General features: G+C 36.3%; 1 protein-coding gene across 4 annotated transcripts in view; it reads left to right on the plus strand.

Moving 5' to 3' along the window:
* wwc3 (WWC family member 3) overlaps positions 1–15911 on the plus strand; it is a 102363-nt gene that overhangs the window by 41547 nt on the left and 44905 nt on the right. For all 4 annotated transcript variants that reach the window (XM_005165877.6, XM_009302455.5, XM_068221760.2 and 1 more), the window contains 4 exon segments: positions 938–1047; positions 6042–6245; positions 8533–8609; positions 10955–11034. In XM_005165877.6, the coding sequence (XP_005165934.1) occupies positions 938–1047; positions 6042–6245; positions 8533–8609; positions 10955–11034 (471 nt within the window).

Raw genomic sequence — 15911 nt, forward strand, 5'->3', positions numbered from 1 at the left:
TTTATGGGCCATTTCTTCCTGCAGTGCCTATATTACACACATTTTTGACCTGGGGTGAGGAGATCAGTAGCTGTTGACTGACTGAACACACATTCATTAGAGATCTCAAGGAATGCTCCAGATTCTTCAAATGTCCACACGGCTTTGTTCGGCAAAATGCAAGTCTTTGTACAAAGTAGTTATGTTTGTATACATGCATTTAGACACCCAAAACTGCACAAAATCACTCAATGCTATGAAAAATGCTAAAGTAGCATAGCGTTTTGCTATTATCATGTGCCAATTCTGTTGTAATAAGATTATTGTTGTCTTTTTATTTCACAAAAATTCTGTCATCATTTACTCACTCTTCAATTCTTTCAAACCTGCCTGGGTTTCTCTACAATGAACACAAAAGAAGATATGTAGAGGAATGCTATTAGCCATTTATTTGCATTGTATTTTTTTCCTACTATAGATTTGATTGGATTGCAGTTCTTAACATTCTTTAAAATATTTTATTTGGTGTTCGACAGGAAAAAAAAGTTAAGATTTTACTCTAATTTTCCATTATTTAATGTTAATGTTTTTACTAATACGAGCAATCAATTAGCAATAGACTATTACAGTATATTTAATGCTAATGTTTAACAAAGAACAGTTTTGGATATTTATAATACATATGTAAATGTTTACATCAACATGAGTGAATATTAAATGATCTATATGATTTTTAGTTCATGTAAGTGCATAGATTACCAAATGAAACCTTATTGCAAATTGTCACTGACAAAAAAAATGTTTGTAACCACTTGAGATGAAGTAAGTGGTGAGTAAATTGTCATTTTAGATGATCTAAAAAAGGACTAGTTGTTCAGAATTTTTCTATGTACCATGCAGTTTTAGGGTGTTTTTGACAATGATGTTCATCCTGGTGTTCTCCTGTCTGTTCCTGCAGGATTACCAAGCCCCTGACCTTTGCTGACTGTGTGGGGGATGAGCTTCCTCTGGGCTGGGAGGTGGTGTATGACCAGCAGGTGGGCGTCTACTACATCGACCACATCAATAGTAAGTTCACTTCTTTAGATTTGTTTGTACATGTCAAATTTTGCACAATGGCTGGTCCATCTGTTCAGTTCTGTTAAACTAGGGCTGGCAATCAGTCAAATTGCTTTCATGATTTCATCTGATTTATTAGATAATATGCAGATAATCACCAAAAATATCAATTTTCTAGTCTCCGTTGTAACATTCTATGATTTGTTGTAATGTTTCACAATGTGTTTTGTTGTTAGTTCTATTCTGGGGATCATTCTGATTGCTATAATGTGCTCTTATACACTTACCACTTTAGTACACCTTGCTAGTCCTGGTTTGGACCCCCTTTTGCCTTCAGAATCCTTCGTGGCATATATTCAACAAGGTTCTTAAAATTTTCCTCAGAGATTTTGGTCCATATTGAGATGATAGCATCATGCACTTGCTGCGGATTTGTCGGCTGCACAATTATGATGCTAATTTCCCGTTCCACCTCATCCCAAAGTTGCTCCATTGTATTGAGATCTGGTGACTGTGGAGGCCATTTAAGTACAGTGAACTCATTGTCATGTTCAAGAAACCAGTCTGAGATAATTCGTGCTTTATGACATGGCGCGTTATCCTGCTGGAAGATGGGTAAACTGTGGTCATAAAGGGATGGACATGATTCGCAACAATACTTAAGTAGGCTGTGGTGTTAACGCAATGCTTAATTTGTCCTAATGGGATCCATGGATCCATGCTTTCATGTTGTTGATGCCAAATTCTGAGCTGAGCATCCGAATGTGGCAGCAGAAATTGAGACTCATCAGACCAGGCAACATTTTTCCAATCTTCTATTGTCAAATTTTGGTGAGCCTGTTTGTAGCCTCAGTTTCCTGTTCTTAGCTTACAGGAGTGGCACCTGATGTGGTCTTCTGCTGCTGTAGCCCATCTGCCTTGTGCCAAAGTTTGACGTGTTGTGTGCACAGAGATGCTCTTCTGCATACCTTGGCTGTATTGAGTGGTCATTTGAGTTACTGTTGCCTTTATATCAGCTCGAACAAGTCTGGCCATTCTCCTTTGACCTCTGGCATCAACAAGGCATTTGCACACACAAAACTGCTGCTCACTGGAAATTTTTTCTTTTTGCAGACTATTCACTGTAAACCCTAGAGATATCCCAGAATCCCAGAAAATCCCAGTAGATCTGCAATGTCTGAAATACTCAGACCTGCCCGTTTGGCACCAACAACCATGCCATGTTCTAAGTCACCTAAATCACCTTTCGTTCCCATTCTGATGCTCGGTTTGAACTGCAGCAGATCGTCTTGACCATTTCTACATTCCTGAATGAATTGAGTTGCGTCCATGTGATTGGCTGATTAGAAATTTGCGTTAACGATTTGCTGGACAGGTGTACCTGATAAAGTGGCTGGTGAGTGTATAGTTCTATTGTTCTGTCACTCTGATAGATTGAGAGAGAGGAAAAAAACATTTAGCTTTTGTTTGTTTTACCTTTCTTTCTTGATAGTTCAAACTTTCTAACGATCTGTCATTTATTCTGCTGTTTTTTTTGTTCGTTGTAACATTCACTCTTACATACTAATGTTTTTCCATTGCTTTCTAATTTTTGTCGCTCATACTATCAGAGTAAGTACAGATATCTATCTTTCTATTAGCTTTGTCTTTCTGTTGTTCTGTCAATCTACTTTCCGGCTTTTTTTGTTCCATCACAATCATTCTATCTATCTAGCCAGTGTGTTTCTGTTGGTCTTTTGGTCTGCCTGTTGTTGTATTTGATTTGTTGTTCTATTTTTTAAGCTATTGACATTCTTTGTCTCTTGTTCAGTTGTTCTGTCTCACTGCCCATCAATCTTTCTGTCTTTTGCTACAATTACATGGACACTTTTTTTCCTTTCAGTCAGATAGAAATCATTCAGATTGATCAGTGTTATAATGGAATTTAAATTACTAAAAAAGTAAATGTGTGTGTTCAGTAACACACAATTTATTTCAGATTATTAAGTTTGCATATTATGCAAATAAAAAGTTTGAGCTTCAAGATAAGGGCAACTATTGACCAGTCCTCCTGCAACTCTGTTTTAAAAATCAGCCTTATTACCTGTTTGGGCAGATGATGGACTTTGTTCTTCTGCCTGTTAAACCGCATTTGAAAGAAACGTTTTAAAAGGATATTAGGCATTTTTAAGCTGCTGAAAATATCAAGGTTTTTCTAAAAATGCACAAAAGTGAGAGGTCCTATTGTAAAGCTCAGGACTCACTAAGCCAACATCAAACATCTATCGTCTACAAAATCTTGACTATGTGTACGTGCCTTGCACCGGCTGTAGATCTCGAACCTAAAAGCTGTGCATGAACACCTAATTAACAACAGCTGATTGAAACAAGAAAGCACGGTCTGCACCTGCATGAGAGGATGCATCATTCCATACCCGCAGGTGTATATCTGCATTTTAATTCCATAATAAAACATAAAGGTGCTGTATGTAAGTTTTTGACTCCTATAAAGCATAAAAATACCTTAATATATTTGCAGATATTTACGAAACATGCTAAGTGAACAGTTTGTTTATCTGAAAAACAATGCTGAAGTCAGATATACTGCATTGAAAATGTGTTTTCCGTGCTGGAACTTCTGTGTTTGTTTTGGTCATTTAACTCAGGCAATGCTAGTTTAGCCAATTATATTTCAGCACCCTTGGTTACTTTGGGGAAAACCCGCATATTTCATTAATTAATTGGTTATTAATGAGCAAATAATAGCCAATAATATAATTATTACGAATGTAAACACTAGGTTAGTAGGTTACATTGTAACACTGTGTCCTAACAACACACTAAGTGACGTGCAATCATAAGCAATTTGGCTGTTTACACCAGATAGTAGAAACAATACAGAAGTTTTAATGCAGCCATTCAGAAGAACAGAATAGTCACTCACTCAAGAAATAGTAAGATTTATGATCTAATTAATACATATTAAACCTATTTTTTAACATTATTAAATGTACATGCTGAATCACTGATATGTGTTGAGTTGCTCTTTCAATTTTAAACTGTTTATTGTTTTCTCAATATCTGAGGTAACCGCTGCTGCTTTCAGTAGTATGGTCATGTAAAATGGCATTCAAACTCACATTGTTAGCATTTAACATTGAATAAAGCACATGAGGTTTACCTAAGTTGTCATCAAGATTTCTGTTTTTCAGCTGCAAAAAAATAGAAACGGTTTCTAAAATATTTATTCCAGGTACTGGTAAGGAAAAAAACTCATTTTAATATGAAAATGTTCCTGCTGTTGCTTTTATTTAGAACACGGTTTAAATCAGCCTTAAATTAGCCTTTAGGGATCGATAGTCACTCACTCCTGTTTGTCCTCAATCTGGCAACCTGCACTTGCATGTGTTTTGATCCTGGAATTCAATACCTAGTTCAACCACTGGGTGTCAAACTTACATACTGCACCTTTAAATTGTGCCGCACGCATACAAACCATAAACAAAGTAGCGTTAACGGTACAGTACCATTTTCAAAGTACGCCTCGCTCACCACAATAATCCATATTGTTTGCAAATATTTTAAAAATTTAATGAAATGTGTCCAGCCTTTATGAGAAACTTTTATTTTTGTTTGTGTCCATTTAAAAGTGTTGGCACTATGGAGAGAAATATAAAGGTATTTTCCATTTTCCATTTGCTGAGCATGAGGTTGTGACAGTTAGGCCCAATCCCAATTCTATTTTTTGTACCCCTACCCCTTCCCCTTGGCCCTTACAACCGAGAGTGAATGGGGAAGGGCTTCAAAATTTACTCCTAAGAATTGGGACAGCACTACAGCACCTGCACACGTCTTCATATGTCGTCGCGATCTCTTGCTTCATATGAGATCAGATGATTGCGACTGCTGTGGTTATTCCAGCTGCTTTATTTTTTGGCATTTATCTTCATGAAATCACTGAAGCAATATATTATCTTATCAAAATGATATCCTGTGGTAATAAGATCATAACTGTACTGTGCATTTACACAGTGGCCGTGTTAATCAATGTAAACGCATCAAAACCAACATTAACATTAGAGCAGACGCTGTAAATAATGTTGTGGGACTGCTAGGAGTTATGATTATGGATTATAGATTGTGAAATTTAGCGTTTTTTTTCTTCGTTTTTTTAAGCATGACAGTAAAACATGAACGCATTTATGAATATATTAAAACATGTGCTTGTTTATTGTAAAAATTTGTAATAATGACAAAAAAAAAAAAAACTAATTTGTGGATCTGCTTCTAGGTGCAGTGATTCTGCCATTGTGCCCTTAGCCCTACGCCTTCAAGCTAAAGAGAATTGGGAGACCCCTACCCCTTGATATGAACGATCAAAACGAGGGGTAGGGGTAAGGGGAAGGGCTAAGGGGTAGAATTGGGATTGGGCCTTAGTCTGAATGGTGTTTTTTCCGCCTCTGCTGCACTGTGATTGAATGATGAGCTCATGTGTGCGCTTTTACTTAAAGTGGTACATTTTTCAGCTGGGCAGCACAAATATTCATAAAATTGACACTTAATTCCCTTCTTTTACTACTGAAAACAACCAAAAATTCTTTCAGTGTCCTTTCTAACACTGTTATTCATCATTGTTATATTTACTTCACTGCATATGTGCAAAACTTCCCAGTTTCAGTTTTCATTTCGAAGGAGTATATACATGTTCTCTTGATTAAATTAGAAAAGGCTTAAACCCAATCTTTCCATCTGATTGACGGATCTGGACAATTCTTTCCAATTGATGTTTACATTTTGACTTGAAACTGTATCCGAATTTAATCAAATTTCTTGGGTTCTTCCAAATGTAGTGATTGTTATTTCCCATCTATTGTTTTGTCATTTGACTTTAAATTGCTAATATTTTGTATGTCAGCCTGCTTCTCTGAGGTGCTATCTTAAAATACATATGAATGACAAATTAATGTTTTTAAAGCTCTCATACCTGTGTTACCACAGTGTGTTTTTATGTTTCCCTCCACCAGAGACAACTCAAATAGAGAACCCTCGTACACAATGGCGCCAGGAGCAGGAGCGCATGTTAAAAGAGTACCTAGTGGTGGCACAGGAGGCTCTCAATGCCAAGAAAGAGATGTATCAGATCAAACAGCAAAGACTGGAGCTGGCACAGCAAGAGATGCAGCTCTTCAACCAGCTCACTCAGGATGACAACCGCTCCATCACCAGCTGTGAGAAACGCATCACATCTCACTTCAATTGCCTCACATAGTGCTGATTCAGCCATCCAAAATTGTGCCAGTGTATTAGTCATTATCGTGTGAGGTTTCAATGAAGTCATTCTTACTCCCATCTTAAGTGTCACTCATTGGCTGAAATTGAGAACTTTCCTCGCTCATACTTCCACGGCCTCCTCCCTTCCTCTTGTCCACATCACCCCTCCTTTTCCCTTCACCTTCCCCTCCCTTTCCTGCCACCATTCATCAGCTCTGCTCTTACTTCCTGTTTCTCACTAAAACGGCTCTTTGCTTTTATTCATACCCATCGCTTTCAATGAAGTATACATGATTTTGATTTAATTAATGAAGGTTTATATCACAGAATGTGAAATGCATGATTGGTGAAACCATTAGTATCATTTCTTATGAATGTATTGATCTATTTAAAACGTTAAAACAAAATATTATTAAAACAATATGTCTGTATATGTATATATATATATTTATATATATATATATATATATATATATATATATATATRTGTGTGTGTGTGTGTGTGTGTGTGTGTGTGTGTGTGTGTGTGTRTATATATATATATATATATATATATATATATATATATATATATATATATATATGTATATATATATATATATATATATATATATATATATATATATATGTATATGTATGTATATATAATTCTAAGAGAAACACAATATTTAACTTCTAACGCCTATATGTATATTTTTTGCCATCTTTAAAAATTGGATCAAATAATCGTCTAAGTCGATTAAGCTTCTAAAAATCTATTAAAGTAAATTTAAATGAAACACATGCACTCACGCACAGACACACAATCACAATTAAATATATATATAAATGTCAAAATTAGTGCGTTAACGCACGTGATTAATTTGAAATATTTAATGCATAAAAAAAAATAACACAAAAAACGCAGTTGCAGTTCTTTTTATTTCCTGTTGTGGCCGACGTGTGTTCAGGGCCGGCACGTCTATAGAGGCAACCTAGGCGGCTGCCTTAGGCAGCTGAATAGTGAGCCAACCCCCCGGTCTTCACATTCATCCACTACACCCACCCCCTCCCTCATGGTCCTTGGCCTTCCATACAATTAATGTCGCATTTTCAGGCTATCCTACTTTTCCTCCAGAGTTTTATGCAATTTTGGGTTCAGCATATTTTCATTCAGGATGCTTTAATGGAATTTGATACCACATGGCGAACGGAAAGAAAAACTTCCGCATTTCGGGACTCGTGTGGTCATTTAAGATAATCAAAAATCGCTGTTTACATGATCGACTCTTGATCAGTAATATCTTAATCATCAAAGCTGAGTATTGGTGTTCCTGTGAATGAAAGTGCCAGATGAATTCGCAAGCTATCAAAGACATCTCTCTGCCCTTAAGCTGCGTCCCTCAAATGTTTCATTAAGTTTGACGTGTCCCCCCCGCCCCCCCCCCCCCCCTTTTGTAAAGCGTCTGCTTCACGTTCCTCTTTCAGAATCCTTGCTTGTTAAATACAGCTATACTTTAGAATGCTTGGCTTAAGCAAGCATTCACTCAGCTGTGTCAGATAAACAGCACAGTGACAGAGTTTTAAAAAAGTTTTAAACTTGTAAAACACATTCTTGATTACATTTGATGATGATTGATAATCACAGCAAGCTGAACAGATCTTTTAATACCAGTTGCTTTGCACACGCCCTGTCTTGTTGATATGATTATACGAGTTACTATGGAGACATGTTAATACTTGGCTGTCAATCAATTCGGTGAGCAGGGAAACCACACTCCTATGTCACGTTGCAGTCCGCCTTAATGGGAGGGGCTTGGATCCTATTTAAAGCCAGGAAATTAAAAAGAAGAGACTTATTGTCTTTATTTTACCCTAATATGACAGTGGACACACTGTACCTACACACAGTTCTGTTCAAACAGCTTCAAAATATGATTTTCATCATAGGTGCCCATTAAATGTTAACAATCTTATAAGATAACTTTTGTATTTTACTTAAATATGTAACTTTTGCAATAAAAAAAGAATAATATAGCAGAATCTACAAGTACTCTAGGTATAATAAAAGTCACATGACGACATAGCATTGTATAATCATAATACTTAATTTGCATGTGTATTGATTTCTCAACGTTTCTGATTATTTTTGGATCTTGTGTCCTTTTGTGTCCTATCTTTTATATGCGTAATACAAGGTGTAAACCGACTACATATTAGCATGTGTTGATTTGTGACTTTCTGACCAATCTTTCTTTCTCATAGCTCACTCTGGTTCCTCTTCAAATGCAAAATATGACCCTGACCAAATCAAAGCGGAAATCGCCTGTAGGCGTGAACGGGTAAGTCATTATCCTCTGAGAACAATGCTTCATACGTCAGGCGTGAGGGGGGGACGGGGCCCCTCATGTGCTATGTTGATTTTGTGTTTGTGTATGTGTGTTGAGGGGAGATGGTTACCTTTAGCAAGAAGAGGCGTTGATTTGAGTTCTCTGGCACATAGCTAGCGGGGCCTCTCTGGATTAATGCTGTATTACAGCAAGAGTCATTGTGACTGAAAGTTGGCCTGTGGACGATGAAAGAAAGTCTCACTGAATTGGGATTTCAGTATTTTCCATTAGGTAACAAAATGAGAATATCTACACAGCCTTTAAATGTTTTTTTTTTCTTTTTTTATATAAATCTGTCCTGTACAGAGAAAAAAAAATTGTCATCTCCCATATAGACTACTTTAACATTTTTTGTTTGGTTTTGTTTTGTTCTTTGTGGAGTTTGACAGTGGTCGAAACTCATTATCTGATAAAGAACTGTGCAAGTTTATTTTTATTGCTTATTTTTCAAATGAAAAATAAAGGAAGATCTTTTGAAAATCTTAGTAACTTGCTATTATTGACTTCCATAGTAGGAAAAATAAATATTATGGAAGTCAATGGTTACAGGTTTTCTTTAAATTATCACGTTTGTGATCAAAAAACTGTTTTGAAACATGTTAATAATGACATAATTATAATTTTTTTGGTGATCTGTCTTTTTAACCTAACATTAAAAGGTGCAGTGTGTAAGTTTGACACCCAGTGCTTGAATTAGGTATTGCACACTTGGTTCAAACACATGCAAGCACAAGTTGCCAGATTGACGACACCAACTGCACTGTCGAGCTGACTGTCGAGCCTTAAAGCTGATTTAAGGCTGGTTTAATATATATATATATATATATATATATATATATATATATATATATATATATATTAATATTTTCCTCATTAAAAGGAGTTTTTGTTACAACCAACACCTGGCATATGTGTTTTCGAAACAGCTTCTATTTATTGCAGCTGAACAACAGGAAAAACTGACAATGATCCCCTCAGGTACACCTTGTGTACCTTATTCAGTGTTAAATGTTAACAATGTGAGCTTAAATGCCATTTCACATGACATTTATTGTCATACTACGAAAAACAGCAGCAGATAGTTCACCTCAGATCTTGAAATAAAATAAACCCTTTGAAATGGAACTTTAGTGCAAGTCAACACATATCAGTGATTATGCTTGTACATTTAATGTTAAAGAGGTTTGATATGTAATAATTAGATTATAAACCTTTCCATTTCGCTGGAGTGCAGTAAGTCCACTATTATGTGCTTCTGAATAACTATATTTAAATTTCTGTCGTGTTTCATCTGGTGCTAATTAGCCCAGTTGCTTATCACTGCAAATCTTGTCACATAGCAAGTTATTTGGACACAGGGTTACAATGTAACCTGCTCACCTACTGTTACTTACTAATAACCACCTCATGCGGAACTCGCATTTTGGTCGCAAATGCATACTTTGAGAGTCTTTCTTACTGAATAAATGAATACAGTGACAGACGTTACGGCACGTAATGCATATTTTCAAAGCAGAAAATCTGACATTGTTTTTCAGATGTTCAACTTAGCATATTTCCTAAATATCTGCAAACATATCATGATATTTTTATGCTTTGGAAGAATGAAAAACTTACATACAGCACCTTTAAGAAAAATTATAGGTATCCAGAATTTATCAACCATTTCCTTAAAATGTAAATTTTATTCACTTGGGTGATCAGACATGTAGATTTTTTTTTTTCATTTGTTTAATTTTTTTATTCATGATAGTCCCCAGTAAAGAGGTGCGAGCCATTTTTATTTTGTGTTGCCAGATCTTGCTTGAAAATGCAGCAAACAGGAACAAGCTTATAATAAAATAAAATAATTCCAAATACTTTATAATAAAAGGCATTTCATAATATCACTATATGCAAATGCCCACTAAAATAGTTGCATAAAAAGTGCACTTTGCAACAAAAAAACTAAATTATATACCTGTATTTGCCACCTTATATTAAAGAAAAGTGTTAAAATTATTTTTTACCAAATTGATTATATATTATTTCATATTTGGTGTAGTGTGGCCTGTTACCTACATAGCATTTTTTTTTTTTTTACTGTATAATGACTGACCCTACATTCCTCCGTTGTGGTTTTGGGAGGGCTGTGTGTATGTGTTCAAGGCCGTTTTAAGTTCCTGTGTATGTTGGGTGGGTCTGGAATCATTAGACATCTCTCTGCTGATGACTCAACTGTTTTTGCTATAGTGGCGCTGAGGGAATCCCTCTGTGTGTTTTGATGTGTACTGACCAAGCGGTTCTTGTGTCCACAGCTCTCCAGACTCAAACAGGAGCTGGCTCAGATGAGACAGGAGCTGCAATACAAGGAAATGGGAGTGGAGACCTTACAGGAGTGAGTTAAACCGAATTAAATCCTTCCTCACATGCTTGTACAGACACCAAGAATGGGGAGTTTAGCAATTGGAAGATTTTATTAATGGCATTTGTGGAAAACATCAATATTAAGTCCCTGATGTACTCCTAACAAAATAGTTTTTATGGTTTGTTCCACTGAGAGCTCAAGAGGTGCTATTGATGCTAAAAGTTCTTGTTAGCACATTCACTTCCGATGCAGGAAGTGCCCATTTAAATCTCTCTCGGAGAGAATCAGAAGCAGCTAGTGTAACTTCTCTGGTCTTACACCACCCAACGCGCTCTGAGCTGGGAGCGAACTGGCGACCTGCACAGCACTTCACTAGCTTGCCTCTGCTACACTAACCCCCCTAAACCTCACTCTCATCCCGGTCATGGCACTAATGTAACCCCTCTGGTACTACACCACTCAACCCGTTCTCAGCTGGGATTGAACCGGTGACTTTCCGCATGGGAGTCGGTTGCTCCACCTAGGAGGCTAAATGGCCTCTAGCGTCTGTCACTAGAGCACCTTTTAGAGGTCAGAAGAGAGAGGTTTACCTGCACAGCACTTCAGTAGTTGGCCTCTGCTTTACTAGAACCAGTAAAATTGGTGCCGTGACCCGGATGGGGTAAGGTTTTAGTGAGTAAGTGTTACAGACACAGTGTGCCACTAATCCACCTTTCCCAAGTGACTTGTGATAGAAACTGGGGTTTTTAACATCATTGTTAGTGCACTAACCTCTAATACCAAAAGAGCCTGTAATATTGGTGCAGATCATTGAATATGAGAGATATTTCAAGGGGTGAGTGTACTAAAATAGCTGTGTGAAAAATTGTCAATGCCCTTGCCTTAAGAGGCACACTAGAGGCTGTGCATGTAAAATCTTTATTTTCATGCCCATCTCCCATACCTTAAAGATTGATTCTTGTTCAGAGGAGAGCTAGTAGAATTGGAGGCATTAAATTGGTGTCGTGACCCAGATGGGAGTTAGAGAGGAGAATATAGCACAGGCCAGTTAGTAAACCTCACTTCCCAGTCTTCAAGGGTTGCACTAATGACTGATGTTAGAGGCTATGGCCTTGTTAATGTACAAATCTCATATGCCAAAAGTACCAGTTCAAGTCCCTCTTGAAGTGGGGTAATTGCAACAAAACAATACACATAAAGTGTCACTTGTATAGTTTTGAATGAGAAAAAATGTAATAGTCAATATGGCTCCTCTAGCAAAGGAAGCGTTGCGTTCGAGTAAAGTAGCCTATCATCAAGCGCTATAGACTGATTATTATCCAGGGGAGGGGCTTGGCCCAGATTTGTTTTTACAACAGTTTCTGCAGCTTCATTGTTATGAACCCTCTGGGATCAGCAAACGCAATGGGATCTCATCAAATTCTTGCCTCTTAAACAGGACAAATAAATCTACATACAGCTTGAAATCCATATTCTCAAATGAACCAACTATACATAAAAAATTGTGTGAAAAGAATGCTAGGTAAAGTCTGTCCCATCTGATCTCATGAATTGCCACCTTCAGCATTCAAAAACAAGTCACATGACTGCAACCACTTTAATGATCACAAACTTTTAAACAGAGAGGTTACTATCATTTGACATTTGCCACCCAGAATAAGTTGGAAATTACTTTATTAGAAAAGTGCAATCATATTTTGAATGTCTACTTTCCATGCCGATCTGATTTGTAAGCTTGCTTCCTCTTATGCTAAAAAACCAACTAATCTGTTATTAAACATCCTCACACCACTTAATCTGCTGGCAAACATTGAATTGCTGATATCTTTTTGAATGAAACATTTTTTAATTTTATTCAAAGCATATTCATATTATTCATACATAGGTTTGGGGTTAGTGGTAAAGTATGCAATGCTGTTAAAAGGGACAAGAATCATACACTGTAGCAACACCCTGGTAATGTTGGTGTGTGTGTGTGTGCGCGTGCGTGCATGCGTGTGTGTGTAGAAATTTGTATCTAAATGAAATCTGCATACTTTTGTTCCTGGGACATTTCCTTGTTGAGTGGTCAAAATGTCATTGAACTATGATATCTGTATTTTTTATAATTATGATATTTGTGGATAAACTTATAATTATTATCAATAGCAAGGAATACTTTCAAATCGGCAAGGTAAATATAATAAAAACGCATTTAAAAAATAGTTCCAGCAAATAAGTGATAGGCGTATCTAATTAAATTAATATGTCAGCATGTTTAGAATGTATTATAATTATAATATTTTACAAACTCAATACGTTTTGAAATGTTATTTTGTTCTATGTTTGCGCTTTTGGAAATGGATCTCACTATTTATAGCTGTCTCTCTCAATTACACTAAATGTACCTTAAGTCTTCTGTTTTTGACAAATCATGTTTTACTTAATGTACTAAAAGTTTATCTTTATTACTACTTAGGGCCCTATCATACACCCGGTGCAATAAGGCACAAAACGTCTTTGGTGCGATTTGTTACTATTTTCAGACCAGTGCAACTGTAATTTTCACATTTTGCACCATGTTGTTTAAATAGCAAATCCATTTGTGCCACTTAGTGGACTCATGGGTGTTCTGTTCTAAAAAGGAGGTGTGTTAAGGCGCATTGTTGGCTTTAATGGCTATTTTCAGGAACTGAAATAGACTGTGCCAATCATCAAGCAAAAACTGCTTTAGAATCCAGTGCAGAGCGAGTTAGTTATGCACCTATGCAAGTCCAAGCGCCTAATACATGATTACACAAGTATCTATAAGCTGTGTCGTGTGCCAGTAGATTGTGTGGGTCAGATGTCACACTACTTAAGTTAAAATTACCTCTGGAATGAGCTTCATTACATCTTTGACTGATGTTGGATGAGAAAGTTTCTTGGAGTCTCCACTCCAACTCATTCAGTCTGGTCTCATTTTGAAATAAACAATGAAGTGTTGCTGTTCTTAACTTATACTAGGCCCATTCTTAAATCTTAAGGTATGCATAAGCGCACATACACACCAAATGCCAAGTCTGACCCAGGTTAGTGGACTGTCTAAGACAGATTTGACAGCACTTTTCACTGTATTCCCACGATGGCTCGCTGGATTCATTGAGACCTGAGAAGGCAGCAATTTCTTTTTGTCTTTGCTCCATGTGATATACAGTTCATTGCCCTTAAACTCAGTTTTGATGAGTGCCTGTAGTACCCATTTAGCATCAGGCGGACAATGGAAAGCCACATTAGCAATCATAAGACTGAGTGGGTATCCTATGTATATCAATTGCACAGTAGAGATGGATCCAAATGGAGAAAACATTTAAATCAGCTGTAGTTCGGTCACTCTTGCGTGCAGATTAAACATAATTTCATATATGGCTGCACAACATATTGTAAAAGAATCGTTTGGCAAAAGTAATGAGCTATATGCACAGCTAAGGTTTTTAAACAAATGATGAACAACCGGTGAGAGCTTTATGTGACTATTTTCATGTTCATAAAGTTCCTTTTACAGCAGAGATGTTGTCATTTAATTTATGTATAATCAGTTAAATAGAGTTAAGCATCCATGTGGTTGTTAAGCATAAAAAGACACGAAAGACTAATTAAACGCAAGCATCGTCATTAGCCGCAGACTAGCCCAGAAATTGCATTGAAAATACTGTGGTAAACTTTATTTCCATATTTTAAAGACATGGTGCAGAAAAATATGATTTAATGCAGTGCTTTTTGTTTGGTCTGACACCCACTTTATAGCATGTCTCAGCCAGTCAGTGAAGATCACTTGATCACCATGTGCGCACATCCCATTTCTGAGATTTTTATGTGTTAATTTTTTACAATCACTCAAGCAATATTTTGTCAGGTGGAATGAGTCATTTGAACAAAACAGTTCTTATTTTTAGCATAGCGAGCTACACTGTATAACATATCTGTTTATTAACAGTTTCCATATTCTGTTATTTAGAAGTGTTTTCTTTAAATTTCTGTTTGTGAATTGCATTATGGCAGTTTTATCTCTGCTTTGTCGACTTTTAATGTTGAAAATTGAACACTGTGGTATAAAAAAAGGGACAAGATATTGTTTAAGAAATAATATAGAAAGAATTAAGTCTGTAAAATTGCAGAAAATATACTGACAGTTTATTAACAGCTTTTTGTACTGTAATTTACAACACCAACCAGGAAAAATAAATCACTTTAAATTGTTAAAAATAAAAACTAAAGTCATTTTTTAAACTTTTCAACATCAAAAGCTATTGGAAGAAAGATTATGATCTCGAAATGCAATTCAAAAGCATAAATAAGTATAAAAAAGTGTGAATCACAGAAAGTGCTAATTTACTTATATTTCTTTTACAGTGTAGTGAATCCTGAGCTAATTTCACTATATTATTCAGTTCAATAAAGCTGCGAACTAAACAGTATGGCTGTGTGAAAATTCGAAATCGAATCACAATCGCGATTTAAAATGCTGCGATTAAATAATTGCAAGAGGCTGCGTTATGAAATGTATTTGTATTATACAATTTCCCCTGCCCCATGCAAATGCGTGACTCCAGTCTTAGTGTTACAGTCTTACTAGCCAATTGAGTGACCACACTTTCGATGTGCCTAATCAGAATTACGCAACCGAACTATGCGTAAAGCCCACAATAAAACAAACAAATAGGAAAGTGCAGGCAAGTGGGATGATGGCGTCTGCCACTTCAGAAGCGTAAATAGACGAATTTATATTAAAGAAAAACAGCATGTCGATAATACAGGAGTATTTTGGTTTCAAAGTTACAGACAACAAACAAAAACAGGTCATTTGTAAGAGCTGTTGGAGAATTGTTGCCACAGCGCAAGGAAATATATAGTAGCAAGCAACAGCAAAGTACCATTTCAGAGCTGTT

This window comes from Danio rerio, chromosome 6 (assembly GCF_049306965.1).
Source record: "Danio rerio strain Tuebingen ecotype United States chromosome 6, GRCz12tu, whole genome shotgun sequence".
NCBI classification, from domain to species: Eukaryota; Metazoa; Chordata; class Actinopteri; order Cypriniformes; family Danionidae; genus Danio; species Danio rerio.